At 39.7% G+C, this 16,792-nt stretch overlaps 1 protein-coding gene across 2 annotated transcripts in view; it reads left to right on the top strand.

The window, feature by feature from the left end:
* Positions 1–3,153: 3,153 nt before the first annotated feature.
* The window catches only part of LOC111670184 (protein phosphatase 1 regulatory subunit 1A), a 30,575-nt gene continuing 16,936 nt past the window's right edge, over positions 3,154–16,792 (top strand). Inside the window, exons 1-3 of one of the 2 annotated variants that reach the window (XM_087179447.1) lie at positions 3,154–3,229; positions 3,506–3,597; positions 15,624–15,684. In XM_087179447.1, the coding sequence (XP_087035573.1) occupies positions 3,154–3,229; positions 3,506–3,597; positions 15,624–15,684 (229 nt within the window). Of the gene's footprint in view, positions 3,230–3,261; positions 3,598–15,623; positions 15,685–16,792 lie in introns of those variants that run through there. The other variant, XM_023426795.2, reaches the window with a different exon arrangement.

Raw genomic sequence — 16,792 nt, 5'->3', positions numbered from 1 at the left:
AGCACAAAGTGGCGATTGTGTCGTCTCATAAAGTACACAAAAGAAAGTGAAGATTAAATTCTTCATTATGTACTGTACAGCGCTTACTTCTAATCAAATATAACAGGTTACTCTCCAGCTTTTTTCATTTCTCCTCCCTGTCATTAAGGAGCTATTTGTAAGTTTTGCTTTTGCTACATAACATGTGGTGACTTTTATAGTCAAAACTTACAAATAGCTCCTTTAAGAGGAACATACTACATACCAGTGGTTTTTATACAGTGGCACTTATAAAGAAATGCAATTGCAGTCAACCGTTTTGCAAATTATCCAAAAAAGGGGAGTAATTGTTTAACTGATGCTGAAGATTTGGAAGCATTTTTTCTATAGCACCAGGGATCCATTGTTTTCAATTCATGCCACATATCTATATAATAACATAATCTATTAGCTGGCTCTTTAGCAGTAATGGGAAATCAAATGTGGCACCGATTTCTTTTTCATTCATTTAATTTTGCAACAAGAGGCCAGGAAATATATAAAGGAGACAATAATTCTGTTTGACAGGATTGCTGAATATAGTTTCCGGTCATCACTTGCAGAACCGATGGACCTGCAGTGGCTGAGTGAGAAAACCAATCCAGCTCTTTGATTTTACATGGTTTACAGGGATGAATCAACAAAACACTGGACTTTAACATGAGAGATTGTTTCTTTCAACCACGACCCTGAATGTTCTATAAGTGCACCTACCCATGTGTTTATTATTGTATCCATGACGACAAATACCCCCTGTACTCTTAATGACGTACTTATTTTAATGCAGACGCTGGAGCCGTGTCATGAGGGTAGGGACAAACGACCTTTATGGACATTTAGGTTGGAAGACATGTGTGCAGCACACTCATCTAATGTAAGAGATAATTGGCTGAATAGATGAAGGCAGATGGGATTGAAGCTGTATGTATGTACGTACGTTTGGTTTAATTATTCCCAGTAGTTTGTGACTTTTTTTTTTAATGGTTTTCTCTTTCCAATGTGAAGCGGTTAAAACTATAACATAAAATAATGCAGAAAAATACAGAAGACTCTAGTCTCTACAATTTAATTACATTTTAATTTGTAATAAACAGAACCTCTACCAGTAGACTCTGTGCATGGTTGTAGGCATTTTTCTTTGAAGCTTGCTCAGCCAGAGACACAAACACTATGCTGGTATGAAGAGATAAAAAGAATGTACAGTTTGACCAGTGCTTTCTTTGTATTTGCTGTAAACATCAGAGGGTCGTACAGGAGAATATGCAGCCAACTATTGTCATCTCCCTCTCTCTCTCTCAAACACACACACACACACACACGCGCACACACACACACACACACACACAAACACACACACACAGAGCGTGTGGGGTCTTATTAACAGACTGCCTCTGATGACAAAGACATAATTTGGGAAAAGCTGACAGTGGCAGCCTTTTATTATCAGTCAGTCTTTCATTCTTAGCTACAAGAAAAAGAAAATGTGTGTTTTGTGTGGAAGATTTTTGTGGCACTCTTGCAGAGCAACATAATCACTGGGTTGAAAAAAGAAAAAAGCATTCAGATGTTATTTTCATTTATTTATACATGAATATATAGAGAGGGACTTCTTATGGTCAGTTGTTTTCATTTGTGAGTAAAAATCTTTCCCATCCAGGGACTATTACATGAGGAGTTATAGGCAAAAGAAAGACTGCTTCTGAATTTATTGTATAAAGTACAAATGGTGGTACAGTTGGTCAGGGGTGTGTGGCTTGTGGTCACTTCATCCCTGGTTCAGTTCCATGCTGGGGACCATTGTTGCATGCACACTCACTCTTGCTTTTTCCTCATATTTCCTATGCATTTCTCAAAATCTGGGGGTCTAGAGTAATAAAGAAGTGAGCTTACCAGCCCTCGGTAGCTCTCTTCTCTGCTTGACTTGTAAAATGACCACTCAGAGAAGACGTTATAGGCTCATTCACGTCTGTCAGCTGCCATTTGGTCAATTAAATAAAGGGCAGAAAGAGGTTTGTGACCTGCACACTCCGGCCTGCAGCGCTAAGTTGACATACTGTCTGTAAATGGCCCCTGATGATGTAATAGAAACAGTTTGTGCCAATTCATTTTGAAATAGCAATGGCCAATAGAGAAACCCCAACACTTGGTCAGCCAACCAGTGCTGTAACTACATCACTCAGTCAGTCAGCAACATTAGTGTTTATAGGGCTGACCCTGCTGTTGTGATCCAGACCAAAAGATGATGCATTGATTTTGGTCCTTTCTTTTTTATTTACTGTCCACCATGAATCAGTTGTGGCTATTTTATGAGTGAAATGATGAAGTACTCCCTTAAAACCTATTGTGATAGTGATATGTTTGTTTGACAAATCATAATATTTTTGACAATGTTACTGCCTGGAAAAGATGGTCTCCCCCAAAATGTAGGCTACTGCAAATCTGGCACAAAAAAAACCTTGTATAGGCTACTTCTTGGCTGGTGTCAGGTGTCAGGTCCCAGTAGATGTGGGATGTAGTGTCACTCAGGCTAGAGACGATCAATAAAGATTGTGCTGGCCAAGCACAAACCTGGTCAGATATGAACAAAGCTCAGATTAGCATTTCACAGCTTTGTATTAAGTGTCAGGTCAAGTTTTGGGCTCAGATTTGTTGTCATGCGGCATTTATTTATGAAATATACGGCAGAGATCTGATCGTATAACAGTTATTCATCAAAAAACATGCTAACATGTTAAGTGAAATTACTTGTGCCATTGTATTGAATTTTGTCAGAATGTGTCTATAGATGTAACTTCGGTGTGAGAGAGAGTCTTTGTGTGTATGACTCATGCGTGAGACTCTTTGTATGTTAATAGTTTATCTCTAAGCATGTGTAGGATGGTGATTTTAAAAAATACTTTCTTTTCAAGCAGAAGCCAGATGATGCACCTACCCATCCAAAATTGAGAGAGAGAGAGAAAGAGAGTATGTCTTTGTCATCCTCACTCTCCCGTCCATGCAGGCGCTGCTGCAGAACAGCCCTGATCTCAAACATCCAATACAGACAGAAAGAAATGTGAAGAGAGGGTGGGACTTAGTGTGAAAGGGAGTCAGGCACAGCGAATGAGAGCGAAGGAGAGGTGTTCCTAGCCCAGAATGCCCTTGCCTCTGTGCTATGAGCCGGGAGAGACAGAGAGGAAGGAGAGTGAAGCCACAATAGAGACACCAGCAGGTGCTGAGGATAGAAAAAAAGAATAGAATAGAACTAGGGTGCCAAAAAAGCAAGATAATCTTGGAAAAGTGTGTTAAAAGATCTAGGTGAAGAGCATAAAATAGTCAGACAAAAAGTAAAACAATCTGCTTATTTTTTCCTAAGCTGGAGCCCACTTATATTTGTTTCAGCCACCTTCACTGAGCTCTTCACTCTCCTTCTCTTTTACGGATTTTCCTTCCTCGGATCATCCCCTCCTCCTCCTCCTCCTCCTCCTCCTCCTCTTCGTCCTGACAGACAGTGCCACCATGGAAACTGGGAGCCCCAGGAAGATACAGTTCACCGTCCCCCTACTGGACACCCACCTGGACCCAGAGGCGGCCGAACAGGTAAGGAGGAAGGGGGGAGAGGAGAACGAGAGCCAGGGGGGAAGGAAGAGGAGGTGATGTGGATGATATGGGACCGTCAGGCTTTTAAGGGTTTCTTTATGCATCAGTGACATTAGTGGCTGTGTAGCAGCATACATACGAAATCACAGTTTATACTTGTCACTCTATTGGAACAAATAACTGAGAAATATTTATTCCAGTCATTCAAGCCAACATGTGCAGTCATAACTGAGCAAACTCAGCTGGAATGAAAAACGCAGTGTGATGTGTCCAAAGCGCTTGAATATAGCCTGATGATAATAAATTGCTGCTCTAAAGAAACCGCATCGTTACCAGTCTCGTATTACTACTTAGCAGGCTGTGTCTTTTGAATGCAGCTCTAAAGTGAACATGATGAATTTGAGATTGATTTTTCCACCTGCAGCCACAGAGTAGCAGTTGTTCTTCAGCAGTGTTGAAAAGGGGTGTTGCAAATGTGTCCTCAGGGGTTTGGTGTTGTTTTTGTTTAACTGACTGCATGTACTGTACAGCAGGGAGATACTGACAAAACCTGTGGGGTGTCACAAGATAAACTTGTATCCTATCTGCTCTCATGCAATATGATCATTTCTTCAATTCATTCTTAAATATATCACGTTTCTTGTCATGGCTCGGTTTAAGGCAAGTTTGAAAGGATTAAAAGATGCAAAAAGTAATTTAATCACTTAGTTTAGGATCCTATGAACTCGATATCACTTTATCACACAAGAGCAAAGGCCTCTTTTTAGTGAGTGAGTACTGTGCAGTTAAAGTGCCTGTAGAGAATATAGTGGAAAGACGTGTCCCAATTTCTCATTTTTATAAATATAATATGAACAGAACAAGGCATTCATAATGAATGAGCCTCGAGTAAACCCAGCCAAGATTTATGAGTCTGACTACAAGGCGTCTATGTCTCTTTCTCCCTCTTTCTCTCTCTCTTTACTCTTTTCCACAATGAGAGAGTGAGAGCCAGAAGAAAAGTAGATCTTAGGAGGACACCTTTGTGCATGTGTGCAGTGTGTACGTGTAGGAGTCTGTCAGGACATTTTATGGGATGGTTTGGGAGTCTGGTCAAGGTTAGGTTCAGATTGAGTTAAAGCATCTGGTCAAGTATTATAAGTCTAAAAAGCTCAGATATGAAGAACTGGCTGAGAAACAGTTGAATTATTGTTGGTGTGCACATGTATTTGAGTGAGAGCTTGGTTGGGTGTGACATGATTTTACAAAATGAACACCAGTGATTCAGCAGATGAGATCGATGATACAAAACCTACAGCCGTTTCATGTCCAGAACTGCATGCAACTATTTCAGTCACGAATGTCCACCTCTGCATACAAAGAGAGAACTGCCAGTCAAATAACTTTCATCCTCACTGGAAGGAGCTGCAGTGTTACTGCCCCAATCGTTTTTCACATTCTTTGTCATGCCGTGAAATTTTAAACTACGAAAACCTGATGTAATATCCCAAAATTTTTTTGCTGCTGGTTTTTCTCATAGCTTAGAAGATTTTCCCCTCAGCCTGTCGTGACAGTCTTAACACTGCAACTCCCGGTGTAACGTCACTGTTCACACTGCAGCACCTATAAAAAGTACTCACCCCTAGTTTTTGTGTCTAAATGCCAAAGTGAAAATAGATATTTACAAACTGATCCAAATTAATAACTGATTCAAAAAATACAGGATATTTCATCCTAAATCACCACTGGTGCAGCCAACAGACCCTTTACACAGCAGATGTCTGGACGTGTCTTTATAGCAGGAAAACCACAGTTGAAACAAATCTCATTAACGAAGGCTCAGTTCCATTAATTGTCCCACTATGTCGTAACAGTGAGACAGCACGAAGAATAATAAAGCCCAACTAGCTCACTTTATCATAATGCAGTCATTGTTATTATTATTAATTGCACCTGTGTTTCTCCTGTTATGACATGCTAAAAAGGTCTGCTATAAGAAAAAGGAAACATGGAGAGTGTATTCGAGGGGTTTCGACTGATTGTATTATGAGTTGCGTAAATGTCAGCCAACCTTCCTCAGCCTTGATCCTCCATCTGTTGTAGCTGCAGTTTGGAAGGATTTACATTGCACTGTAACTACAGAAGAAGTGCATTTTTTTAAACTACACATACAATACTGAATCAGAGTTACTTTGAAGAGTTTTGCTCCACAGAGAGAAATTATATGTACTTATGTATGTACAGCATGTTCTTGCTGACAAAATCCTTCATATGGTTTAGAGACACCAAATGAAGAACTGAACATAATTACAGTATGCCTCCTAACTTAAATTTACAGCATTTTGGAATAAAAACTTTAATTGCACTTCAAATTGCTTGCTCCGAATTGACACTTTTATCGTGAAGCAGTATTCGTCACCTCAGCAGCATTTATCAAAAATGCATCTACAAAATAAGACATGGTCATTTTTGGCGTTTTTGACAATGGATCGGTTTGAAATGTTGCAATGAAATCAAACAAGTTTGTTTGGCTGCACTGTAAATAGACACATCAGTTACAACACTTCTTTTGTATTTCTGATAAAGGAGCAACACAACAAGTGTTTGCTATAGTATTGAACTGCATTTGCTGCTACCAACACGGGTATCGCCTAATCAACCTAGACTGAGATCATCAGGATTATAACCTTAATACAAATGCCAGGAGACGAGCATAAAGGTTGGATGGCCTGAAACTTATTAGCTTGCGTGTGGTGTGGAGCTAATTACATTGGTGTGAAATTGGCCAAGTGATATTAGCAACACTTTGTAAATTGGTGTCTGTGGTACATTTGTGAAAATGAATGTACCGTATATTTGTCTAGTTGTGTATATGTGTGGAGCTGTACCTTCCAGTCTGCCTGTGCATCTCTATAGAGCATTTTGTCAACTTTGCCTTCTTTTCTGTGTATCTGTTACGTCTGAAAGATACAGACATTATTAAAGCTGATCCTGTCTCTCTGTCTTGTTTGTGTCTGTGTGTCAGGGACACTGTCTGTATTTATTTTGTAATGCTGAGGTTTCAGTGATTCAATAGAGGAGCACATCCATCCTGGTGTTTACCTACTCCTGTAACCCAGCATACAGACCTCCTTTTAGCTGTATACAAGTCAAGTACAGTTTACTTCTGCAAAAACTCAAGAGAGTTCTTACCTCTCAACCTCAATAAGCATGACCAAAAGCTTGGCTGATTGCCACTGGGACTTCAATTTATTCTAAGACCACTGTGAGTGGCCACTGAGCCTGCATGGTATGCTGGTTATTAAGTGTGTGGTTTTATGTGTGAGACAGCTGAGTGAGACAAACAGCCCAGAAAATGTACCAGTCAGATATAAAGAAAATAAATATTTATTTAAAAAAAAAAAGGAATTCTGTAGATAAAAATAAATAAATGAAAAATAATAGGAAAGATGCGCTTGTGCAAGTGTACTTATGAATGTCGCACCAGGGGACTTCACCCATGGTTCAGTAATCTCTGCAACCTGACACCTCCCAGCATGGTGAATCAGCCTCCGTGGAGAACTGCACGTCAGTCAGAACAGCCTCCCCGAGGTCAGACCCTCACAACAACACACACACACACACACACACACACACACACACACACACACACACACAAACACACACACACACACACACACTCCTCCTCTTATCCACACACAGATACAGTGTGTCCCACTGTTATCATAACCTTACATTAGAGCTCACTGTGTACCTACGAGCACAAACTGACTGTACCTGATACAAGCCAAGACCTGATGGTGCCATTATCTAGATATTCTTCTCACTGTTAGTATCTGTATTTGTCTAGTTGTGTGTTCGTGTATATCTCTGTCTTTGTGAGTGAGGGTTTCAAGGGATAGATTGACATTTTGGGAAAATGTTGTCTTGTTCATATTCTTCCTGAGTGTTAGATGGGAAGATTGATACCACTCTAATATCAATTTGTTAAATACAAAGCAGACACACATCGAGTTTGACAAAAAGACAAAAAAATTATCTGTTGCGTAAACCCCCCTTAAAGGTACGACTTGGCATTTTTTCACTTCATTTTTTATATGCATTAAACAAATCAAATCTAATGTATTCATCAGTGAGGTTCAGCAGCGGTTCAGGCTGGAAGCAGACCTGTATAAAGTTCAGTTTGTGTTACAGATGAATATGTTTAACAACTTAAAGTTATCACGAAAGCAACTATTTTCTCCTTTGTTGAGCTAAACAACAGAAATATACAGTTGCAGTTGCAATTTACAAAGTAATCTACCAGGAATGTGCACTTGCAAGTATTTGATTGGCCAACGCAGACTGGCCCATTAAAACAAATGAGAGGGCTGTGTTTTTTCATGCAGGTCTGTTGTTGCTGAATGTGGCCTCAAAGGTGCTGGTGGGCATATTTTCTTTTATATTTGATAGAGCCAGACTACCTGTTCCCCCAACTTCCAATCTTTGTGCTACACTAAGCTAAACTCCTGGCTCCAGCTAAATAGTATTTAGCAGACGGTCATGAGAGTGGCATTGAGCTTCTCAATAAGTATACTTAACAAAATGTGGAACAATTTCTTTGGAATTTACACAACAGAGGCCGATAAGGGCTTGAACGCGGCAACGACCACCATTAAATAGAACTCCTGCTGAATGGATGAAGGTGTTTTAAAGGGTTTGAGGGACTGTAGTCTACATGTTGTAGAGCAGTGGAGCGTATTCTCACATTAAGGTTTTCACAGGAGTACATAAAACACCACTAACACCATTGGTTTACCTAGAAAATAAACTCACATTTCTCTTTTTTTGTTTACAGTTTTGAGTGACAGTTCTCCCATAACAGGAAGTTGATTTTAAACTCAGTCATTACATCTATAATTTAGATCGAGGAGACCATGAGAGCTTTTGCTCAGGCAATATAATCCATGTTGAGATGATGAATTGTGACGTTTTGAGGTAATGGTCTTTTATCACAGACCTAATATTCCCTATAACAATTACTCTGCATTGCCTCAGGACAGCCATTTCCCAAGAACTCTTGAGTGCAGTAAATTAGTATTATTCTCACAAGATGCATATTTCTTGCACATGAAGGCAATCAAAACCTGTTAAAATGTAAAGTTTTAACCAAGATATACTCATATCTGCCAAAGCTATATAATGCTTTGCACACTTAGAAACAGCACATTTTTATTTGTCATTTTGCTATCACTTTCTGAGAAGGCCGAATCTAAAGGCTTCAGAAGATGAAACAAACTGCTTCATTAATGGTTAATAAACCAATTTTCAACAACACAAAAGTTATTCTTGTTAATGGTTTATAATTGATCTTTAAAGCATTAGTAAATGATTTATTAACCAGTACTAGAGGAATTAATAAACCTTTTATAAGTGGTACCATACTTTTTTGTGCAACTGACCGTTTGCTGAACCCCTGTGCTCGGCACCGCAAGCCTGTCAAACCAACCGGTATCTGGGTGTTTCTTCGAAGAACAAGGAGCTTATCATTAGCTAAAAAAGTAACTTTAGCCCTGTTCACAAATATAGACCATGTAGTATTTCCCCACTATATTGAAGGTGGTCTCGGATGCTGTCAGAGTTTGAGCTAATGTTAGCAGCTCTCTCCTGCTCTTTATTGTATTTGGAAACTGATGGGTATTGACTGGAATTCAGGAGTCTATTGTCTACCTTGGTCTAAAATCAGGAACCCATTGTTTCAAAACTGACTAATTTTTGGTGGTAGATTTGCCTCTGTTATCACTAACTGCACCATGTGATGTGCAATAAACAAAAGCTTGACAGGGTTTTCAACAATAACTTCTGAACTGTCAATTGACAATCCCTTTACACATTTGGTCCTGTTTTTGTGAGTTAAGGCACAAGTAACAGGCACCTGTACAGTTTCACAGCTGCTGCAATAACAGGCCTGAGCAGATAACTTACCAGCTGTAATACACCAGTTATATTTTATGGTACACTGCTGGTATTTAACTTTATTATTCCCAGCAAAACTTTCCTTGGATCTAGTACATAGGCTAAATTACAGCCCCCCTGCTTCGCATCTGCAGCAGGTTGAGAGAAGTGTGAGAGAAGATGATTTCTATCTCGCTTGATAGAAAGTGAGGTGGAGGCCCGAGGACTAAACACTGAGATAGCAGAAAGTAGTCAAGTCAAGTCAGTAGTTGGAATTTTAGAAGTTCTGTGAATGCGATAATTATTTCTATTCAGAGCCAAATGAGACCACTGTTGGAGAGGATCTGTGAGGATTTGTAATGGCTGAGCACTGATTTCAGCCTGAACAATACCAAGATCATATTTCACATGGCAGGATGAACAACGAGGAATCACTTGAATCCTCTCAGATTGTACTGGCCAGTGTTTTGTACTGAATTCCTACAACTCCTTGAAAGCTCAGCACTGCTTTGGCTCAACCAATAAGAAGGTTTTGGGGAAGTTTTCTTTAACCTTTATTTCTGCAGAAAATTACTGGGTATGAATGCCCTTTTTCTGATTCAGGGTGCTGAGCGGTACAAAGACATTGTTCTGCTGAAGGTCACAGAGCGACTGATAGCGCAGGGATTACAGAACTACCAGTGATTTTCTCAAAGGCAAATCGCGGTTAGGAGGTCAAGTTTTTCAACCACAGGATTCCCCAAAGTAGATTCTGGACTATAAACCTTTTATGTTACATCAATTACTAATTAGTTAATTAGTTCATTTGATTATTCCATAATAGGAACAGCTCCCAAGGTCAATTCTGTTTCAAGTGATAAAACATGACCGATAGCTGTAGGTCCCCTAACTCCTGTAATGCAGTTCCACTGAAATCTAGTTGTGTTTATGTGAAAAACACGTTGGTCATATGATACATGGACTAAATCCTCCAAAATGATTTGAATTTGAACTTTGGACATGTATCAGCAGTCAGCTCCAGACAATGTAGGATCGATACAATGGATTTTTATATATTCTGTGTCTGTGATTGGTGATGACAGTGTTCACACTACCGCTCGCATTCATGAATAGGTCTGTGCTTTTGTTTTAGTAAACAAAAGGAAATATTGTTTATGCATAACCTTGGTTTGCAATTATTCTTCCTCTTTTTTCACATACACCACTGGGGTCTGCTGGGGGAATTTGTCTCTGCATCTCTCGGCGTGACCTGTATTTTCCAGCAAAGGGTATTTTGTCCGCTTGGCCTCCACACAACAAGAATATCAGGCATGCACGGCCTTTCCTGCCCACCCATCACTTTGGACGGCTGTTTTTGTTCATTGTTGTGAGGACTGACAGAACTGCATCTTAAATGGACTGTGGGTTGAAAAGCAGGCGTAGCGGTTTGAGGGCTTGAGTCTGTCCAGTAAGCGGTGGCATTTGTGTGAGCGAAGGATCAGGGAGTTCGCTCTGCTGCTGTCTGAGGAGAATAACAATGACTCTGAGTATAACTAGTTCTACACAGACATGGCTTGTTGTGCTTTAATAGGAGCCAGCAGGGTGGATTTTCTGAAATGGCAACCAAATCCACACACAAGGCTAAAATATTAGTCAACAGATTTGTAGTACACACAAGAGTACTTAGTAAAAAAACATTTCTATTGTAGCTATGAAAACGTTGGCTCCAAAGTGCTTCATGAAAACACGGGACAAATCAGTTCACAAAAGCAAAATGTCAGGAGGACAAAATTTAAAAAATATCTAAAAACAAAACAGGATTTACAATCTGATGTGATTTAAATCATCACTGACCTGACCCACAGGGGGAGACCGCTCATAAACCTGGCATCCAGAAGCATGATCATCTGTAGCTTTGATTGTGATCCAGCTACACGGGAGACCTTGCTGAGGGGACGAGTAGAGCAGCAGACATATGGAGTTGCCCAGAGTCTTATAATTTATAAGTTAAAGTGGTTTTGTTTTTAAATGAAACTTCACCATTTTTCAGAAGGTTCAGATTCGCTATTTGAGACTAAAGGGCAGGAGTGCTCAAAAGTCTTAAAGGTCCAAATTTCCACAGTGTAGACAAAACGCCCGCACTTTATACCACAGGAAACATACAAATGAATTCGCTGTGGTATAAGTTTTTCACTATATTCGTATTTGACTATGCTAAGTCTTCTGATTTTACAGTTACTCTGGGTATTCTGGTAGCTGGATGTGATGTGACTGAAATGTTGTCATTCTTACCAGAAGGTAAGCTCTGGGGAATTTTTGAAAAATTCTTACAAAAAATGGCCACTGTTTGATTGCAAAAGAAGCAACCTGGTCTCATACTTTCCGCATGTAAATTACCCTACTCAAGCTTAAACATTGTTTTCACAGTCAGCCTTTATTTGCATCAGCTAGTTTTGAACCTTCCTTTTCACTTTTTTAATTCAAGCTTTTAACTTAAGTAACGTTCTTGCTTGCTGCTGGCAGCTAAAAGATGTAGGTGTGATGTGACGTGAGATCCATATATCTCTCACAAGGGAGCTGAGTCAGATTGCACAAAAATTTGCTTTGAGTCAGAATTAAATTTTCCCCACCTATGGAGTATGTGGGCCGAAGAGTGTGGGTGGGTAATTTCTGAAGTCTAAGCCTTGCCAGTGACGAGCATTTCACCAAAGTGCGATTTGTAAGATCATCATTCCTCAAAGATGCTTTAAGCTGTAAGTATCGACAGCATAAGAACAAGCCATTGCCTGTGTGGTTCAAACCAATGTGTTGCATTCAAGTAAGTATATCGATACTGTGTCTACATCAGTTGGCTACAATTCACACCTGGCATCTCACCATAACTCAAAGGCGGCTCCAGTGATTACTTGTTATAGGATTTTGCTTGCCGTGTAAGGTTTTAGTTTATCTGTGGAAGAAGTGTGACTTCTACTTAACAGAAAAAGAAAAAAATAAGCTCCAACATGCAGACAGAGGAGAAGGTGGCTATTTCTGTTTTTGGTTTGCAGACCTAAAAATCTTGTCCAAGTTATAACCATGTGTTGGAGAATCATTCTGTTCAACCCTGTTTCCTAGAAACTATGTTTGTGCTACTAATTTTCAATGGCAAATATGTTTTGTAGGAAATGTTATTGCAACCAGATTACATTTTCTCCTAACGTAATGAAGACAGTTGTATTCATGTATTTGACAAGTCATAAAAATGTTGATACACAACAAATTAGTGAAATATTTATGTCTGCCAAAATATCTGATCTTGCAGTACAATATCCACCAGTGACTGCAGCATGATTAAACTTTATTATGGTTATGTTTAGGCAGGTCTAATGCAGAAAAACCTCACTATGACTTCAGACACAGTGCGTTTATTTAAGTTTAACCCTAACTTTAACCAATGTGCTTTTGTTCCGTAAACCTAATCGCGGATGGGACTGTGAACTCTGCTCTCTGGTGTGACGGTTGTGTGCATTGTACACCTGTCATCCACCCCAACCACCTCCTATAGGGATGCTGCTGCCTTTCACAAAAAAAAGAAAGAAAACATTGCCATTGAGCAAAATCCATTCAGTGATTAAGTTGCCACCAAATAATTGATAAAGCATTTCAGTAGTGAATGAATATCTAGGAGACAGGGTTGCCCAGTTTTCTTCAGTGTGGTGTGGATCACTACTCTTAAACCCTACTTGTGGGCGTACCTGGATTTACTTGTGGCTTTATGTGACCAGATTGCTGTCCAGTAAGACAAGAAACAATCTCATGCAAAGAAAAGCCTTCTTCTACCTGTGTGAAGATATTACCATCAGAGACACTGATGCAGAAAGGAAAAACAGCAAAAGGCAGGCAACACTGAATAGCTGACATGCATCTCAGGGTATGAGGTCAGCAGTTTTCTTGGAAGAAAAGTGTGCAACACAGTTGACACATCTCTGCCTGCCTGTTAAAGAAAAAGAAAAGGCACCCAATGCTTCTCATTCACACAGCCTTCCTGTAACCCATGGCTGTGATTTGAAAGGTGATGATGCTTCTCAAGATCTGAATACCAATTTAGACTGTGCTACTGAGATAAAACTGACTGCTCATTTTTCATTACTGCACATTAATTCTGAAGCTACATCTGTATCTCATGTCATTACAATGTAAAGCTAATCGGTTTAAGTTTAAAACTGAACCGGGCTCAAACCACAAATATGTGTGTGTGTGTGTGTGTGTGTGTGTGTGTGTGTGTGTGTGTGTATACATATGTGACATACTGTTGTGTTGTTACAAAGGCCTAGAAATTAAAGAGAAGAACTTTGATTTATAAATTTAATAACAGATACAGGTGCAATCAGTCTAATATCAGAGGCCGGGACTTCTAGATTCAACGGATCTCCCATCTCTACTTCAAAGGGACAAAACAGGACAATGACTGAGTTTAAATACATCAATTTATTACGACATACTAATATAGTATAAATGCAATGTTTGATAATTACTAAGATGAAAATTGAACAGGGTTAATCGATATCTGATAAAATAAACTGTGTAATGAATTGGGCAATGGTAGGAGAGAATATGTCTGGGCGATTTGTACGACTATACCACTAAATGATACTGAGATGTCTACAAAGGAAAATTTGATGGTTAAAATATTATTTCATCTCGTCACCAAACCAGAAGAGTAAGTTTTGCTTACTGTGTGGTGCGCTGTAGCTGGAGATTGTCCTGGTCAGAAACCGCAGTAGTTGGTGTTGGAAGCCTGGAACTTCTTCACGATGAACTCTTAGGTGGTTTCCCTGGAAACGACGTGCGGCCATCGGCAACTGCCTCCACCGGTTCTCTCAGCTGCTCGGTGCCATTCCATTAAGTCATTCTTTAGGATAGAGATCTGGTGATTGATTTATTACATAAAAAATGACATTGGATGGATAGTTAGTTTTATATTATTTGAGAAATAATGAAATATGTCTGTCTGTCGTGTTTCCCATTGTAAAACCAACAAAATGCAAGTGTGCTCAAGGGTTGTGCTTGGGCTGAAATATCCTGGTGTAGGGTAGGACTTAAGTAAAGAGGAAAGTATACGTCGCATCATTTTACCAAACTAATAGTTACACATTTGTGGAAAACTGATATTAATGCACCTCAAACTAATACTTCTTTGGATAATTCTGAAGGCCAACACAGGTCATGGTGACATACAGTGATGTCTGGATGTTTTTGGACAGAGATCCTGAATTAGAAGTGACAGTTAAGACTATTACCAATTATTGTAACCTCTACAGCTTCACCTGTGTTATCCCTGTTTCCACTATAATACAGTGAAATTAAAGGTAACGTTTCTGGTACTTGTGTATTCTGGCATTTCCATCAAAAACCTGTTTGTAAAACCCCGTACATTTTGCATCACAACTCCAGTTTTTATACCCACAGGCCGAGCTTTCTTAAAAGCTATAGGTTTGAATGCTAACTGCTGAGGCAGCTCAGTGAAATGTGCATGTCTTTTCATATACTATCACTGAATGCCTCATAGCTGCCAAACTCCACTACTCATGAGCCAAGAAGGAAGTAGGTGGTGGCAGGCTGCCCTGATGTTTTCACTGCTCAGCACTGTGAGGGCCAGCACTGCTCTCCCCCAGCTCAGGCATTATCAAACTGCAAGACACCCAAATATGGATCACACAGGCTGTGGTATGGGCTGGCAGCATCATAAAGGATTGAGGATGCTTGTTGGGTAATGATTGCCACACTCCAGCTCTTGAGGGAACAGGGCTAGACTCTCCCTGACTGGCTGAGAAATAAGAGTATGCAAATTTCAGTGCACTACTTAGCATTTTGATTGGTGGAGCCAATATAACCCATTTAGAGCATTAGAGGGCAAAGTCTGTGTGAAATTCGAGCCTGGAAGTGCCTGAGATTTATCACTCAACATTTCAAAATACTTCAAACTCAAATATCTTCAAGAACAGCTGTTTAAATAAAGGTCTTGATATTATTCTTAGTTTCAAAAGCTTCTTAACAACTATACTGTCATGGCAACATGTTTATTTGAACCTGTTTTTTTTTTCACCTAAAGTATAAAAGTCTCACTTCAGTATGAAACTGTTCTGCTTTTTCAGATCAGAAGACGTAGACCCACTCCTGCCACTTTAGTGGCATCCAGTGATCAATCATCACCTGGTAAGGCACTTCAACACAAACACAAACACAAACACAAACACAAACATACTCATACGCACACATACACAAGTGGCTCGACTCCCCCTCCTCTTAACTGAAAAAACCTTTATGTCTTATGTTTATATTTTTTTATCCAAGAGAGAAAAGTTATCAACAGTCCTTAAATCTCAAAACAAAATAACATGCGTAGAGATTTTCTAGTCTGTTGGTATTCTACAAATCTTTCACAGCAGCTCCCCAGTGTCTCCCCAGAAATGCACACAAGGTCAGTTAACAGTTAAATCCTGGTGTCCTGTTAGAAGATATAAATAATGAATGAGGATATCCACTTGTCTGTAATATTACGGACAGTTTTGGAGAGGTGGGATGAGTGCCTGTGCCATCGAGCCCGTCTGAGTAAGAGGAAAGACAAGTGGAAAAAATTTACTGAAACCTTGTGGAGTGTTTCTGCCTGCAGAATCTGTCACTGTGTTTTTATTTATTTATCTGTGTTATTTTATTTACTTATTTCAACATTTACATATTGAGCTCCTGCAGTCTTTGCCTCTACTGCCCAGCAGCAGCTCGGAGCATGTGTTACTGTATAAGCTCACTGGTCAGGTCAGGGGTCGGGTCCAGAATCCATTAAAATATAATTGCAGTAAAAGGGTCGATCCCAATGTTGAGCTTTGCAGGAGCACACCAGGTTAACTGGAAGAGTAAGAGTTAGAAAAAGATTGAAAATGGCTCCCCCTCATACAATATTTCACACACTGTGGCAGATCCTTTGTTTTCTTGCTGGAGCCCCTCAGTGTTTGCACACTTGTTCTGACGGAGTGCCCTGAATGAGTTGTCTGCATTTTTTCATGCAGGTCTGAAGTCAGTCTGATCTCAGTTTTAGCCAGACTTATTTGGAGAAAAAGAAGCGATCATCCAAAATGTCAGTTGTAAACAGACTGGATTTGTCATTCATCTGTAACCAACTTCAGGGCAGTCAGAGATTTTTTTTATCAACTTTTCAATTGTGGCCATTTTCAGTTGTACCTCATAATAAAGTGGTTTAGGTAATCTGGTTAAACTGTTGACTTGGTTACAGCCTGACTGATCATACACCTGTTCATGTTACCTG

Source organism: Seriola lalandi, unplaced genomic scaffold, assembly GCF_002814215.2.
Source record: "Seriola lalandi dorsalis isolate HSWRI2012SDOR001 ecotype SW California unplaced genomic scaffold, Sedor1 jcf7180002054840, whole genome shotgun sequence".
In the NCBI taxonomy this organism is placed as follows: Eukaryota; Metazoa; Chordata; class Actinopteri; order Carangiformes; family Carangidae; genus Seriola; species Seriola lalandi.
Note: the sequence above shows the minus strand (reverse complement) of the source record. Positions and strands in the feature narration are given on the sequence as shown.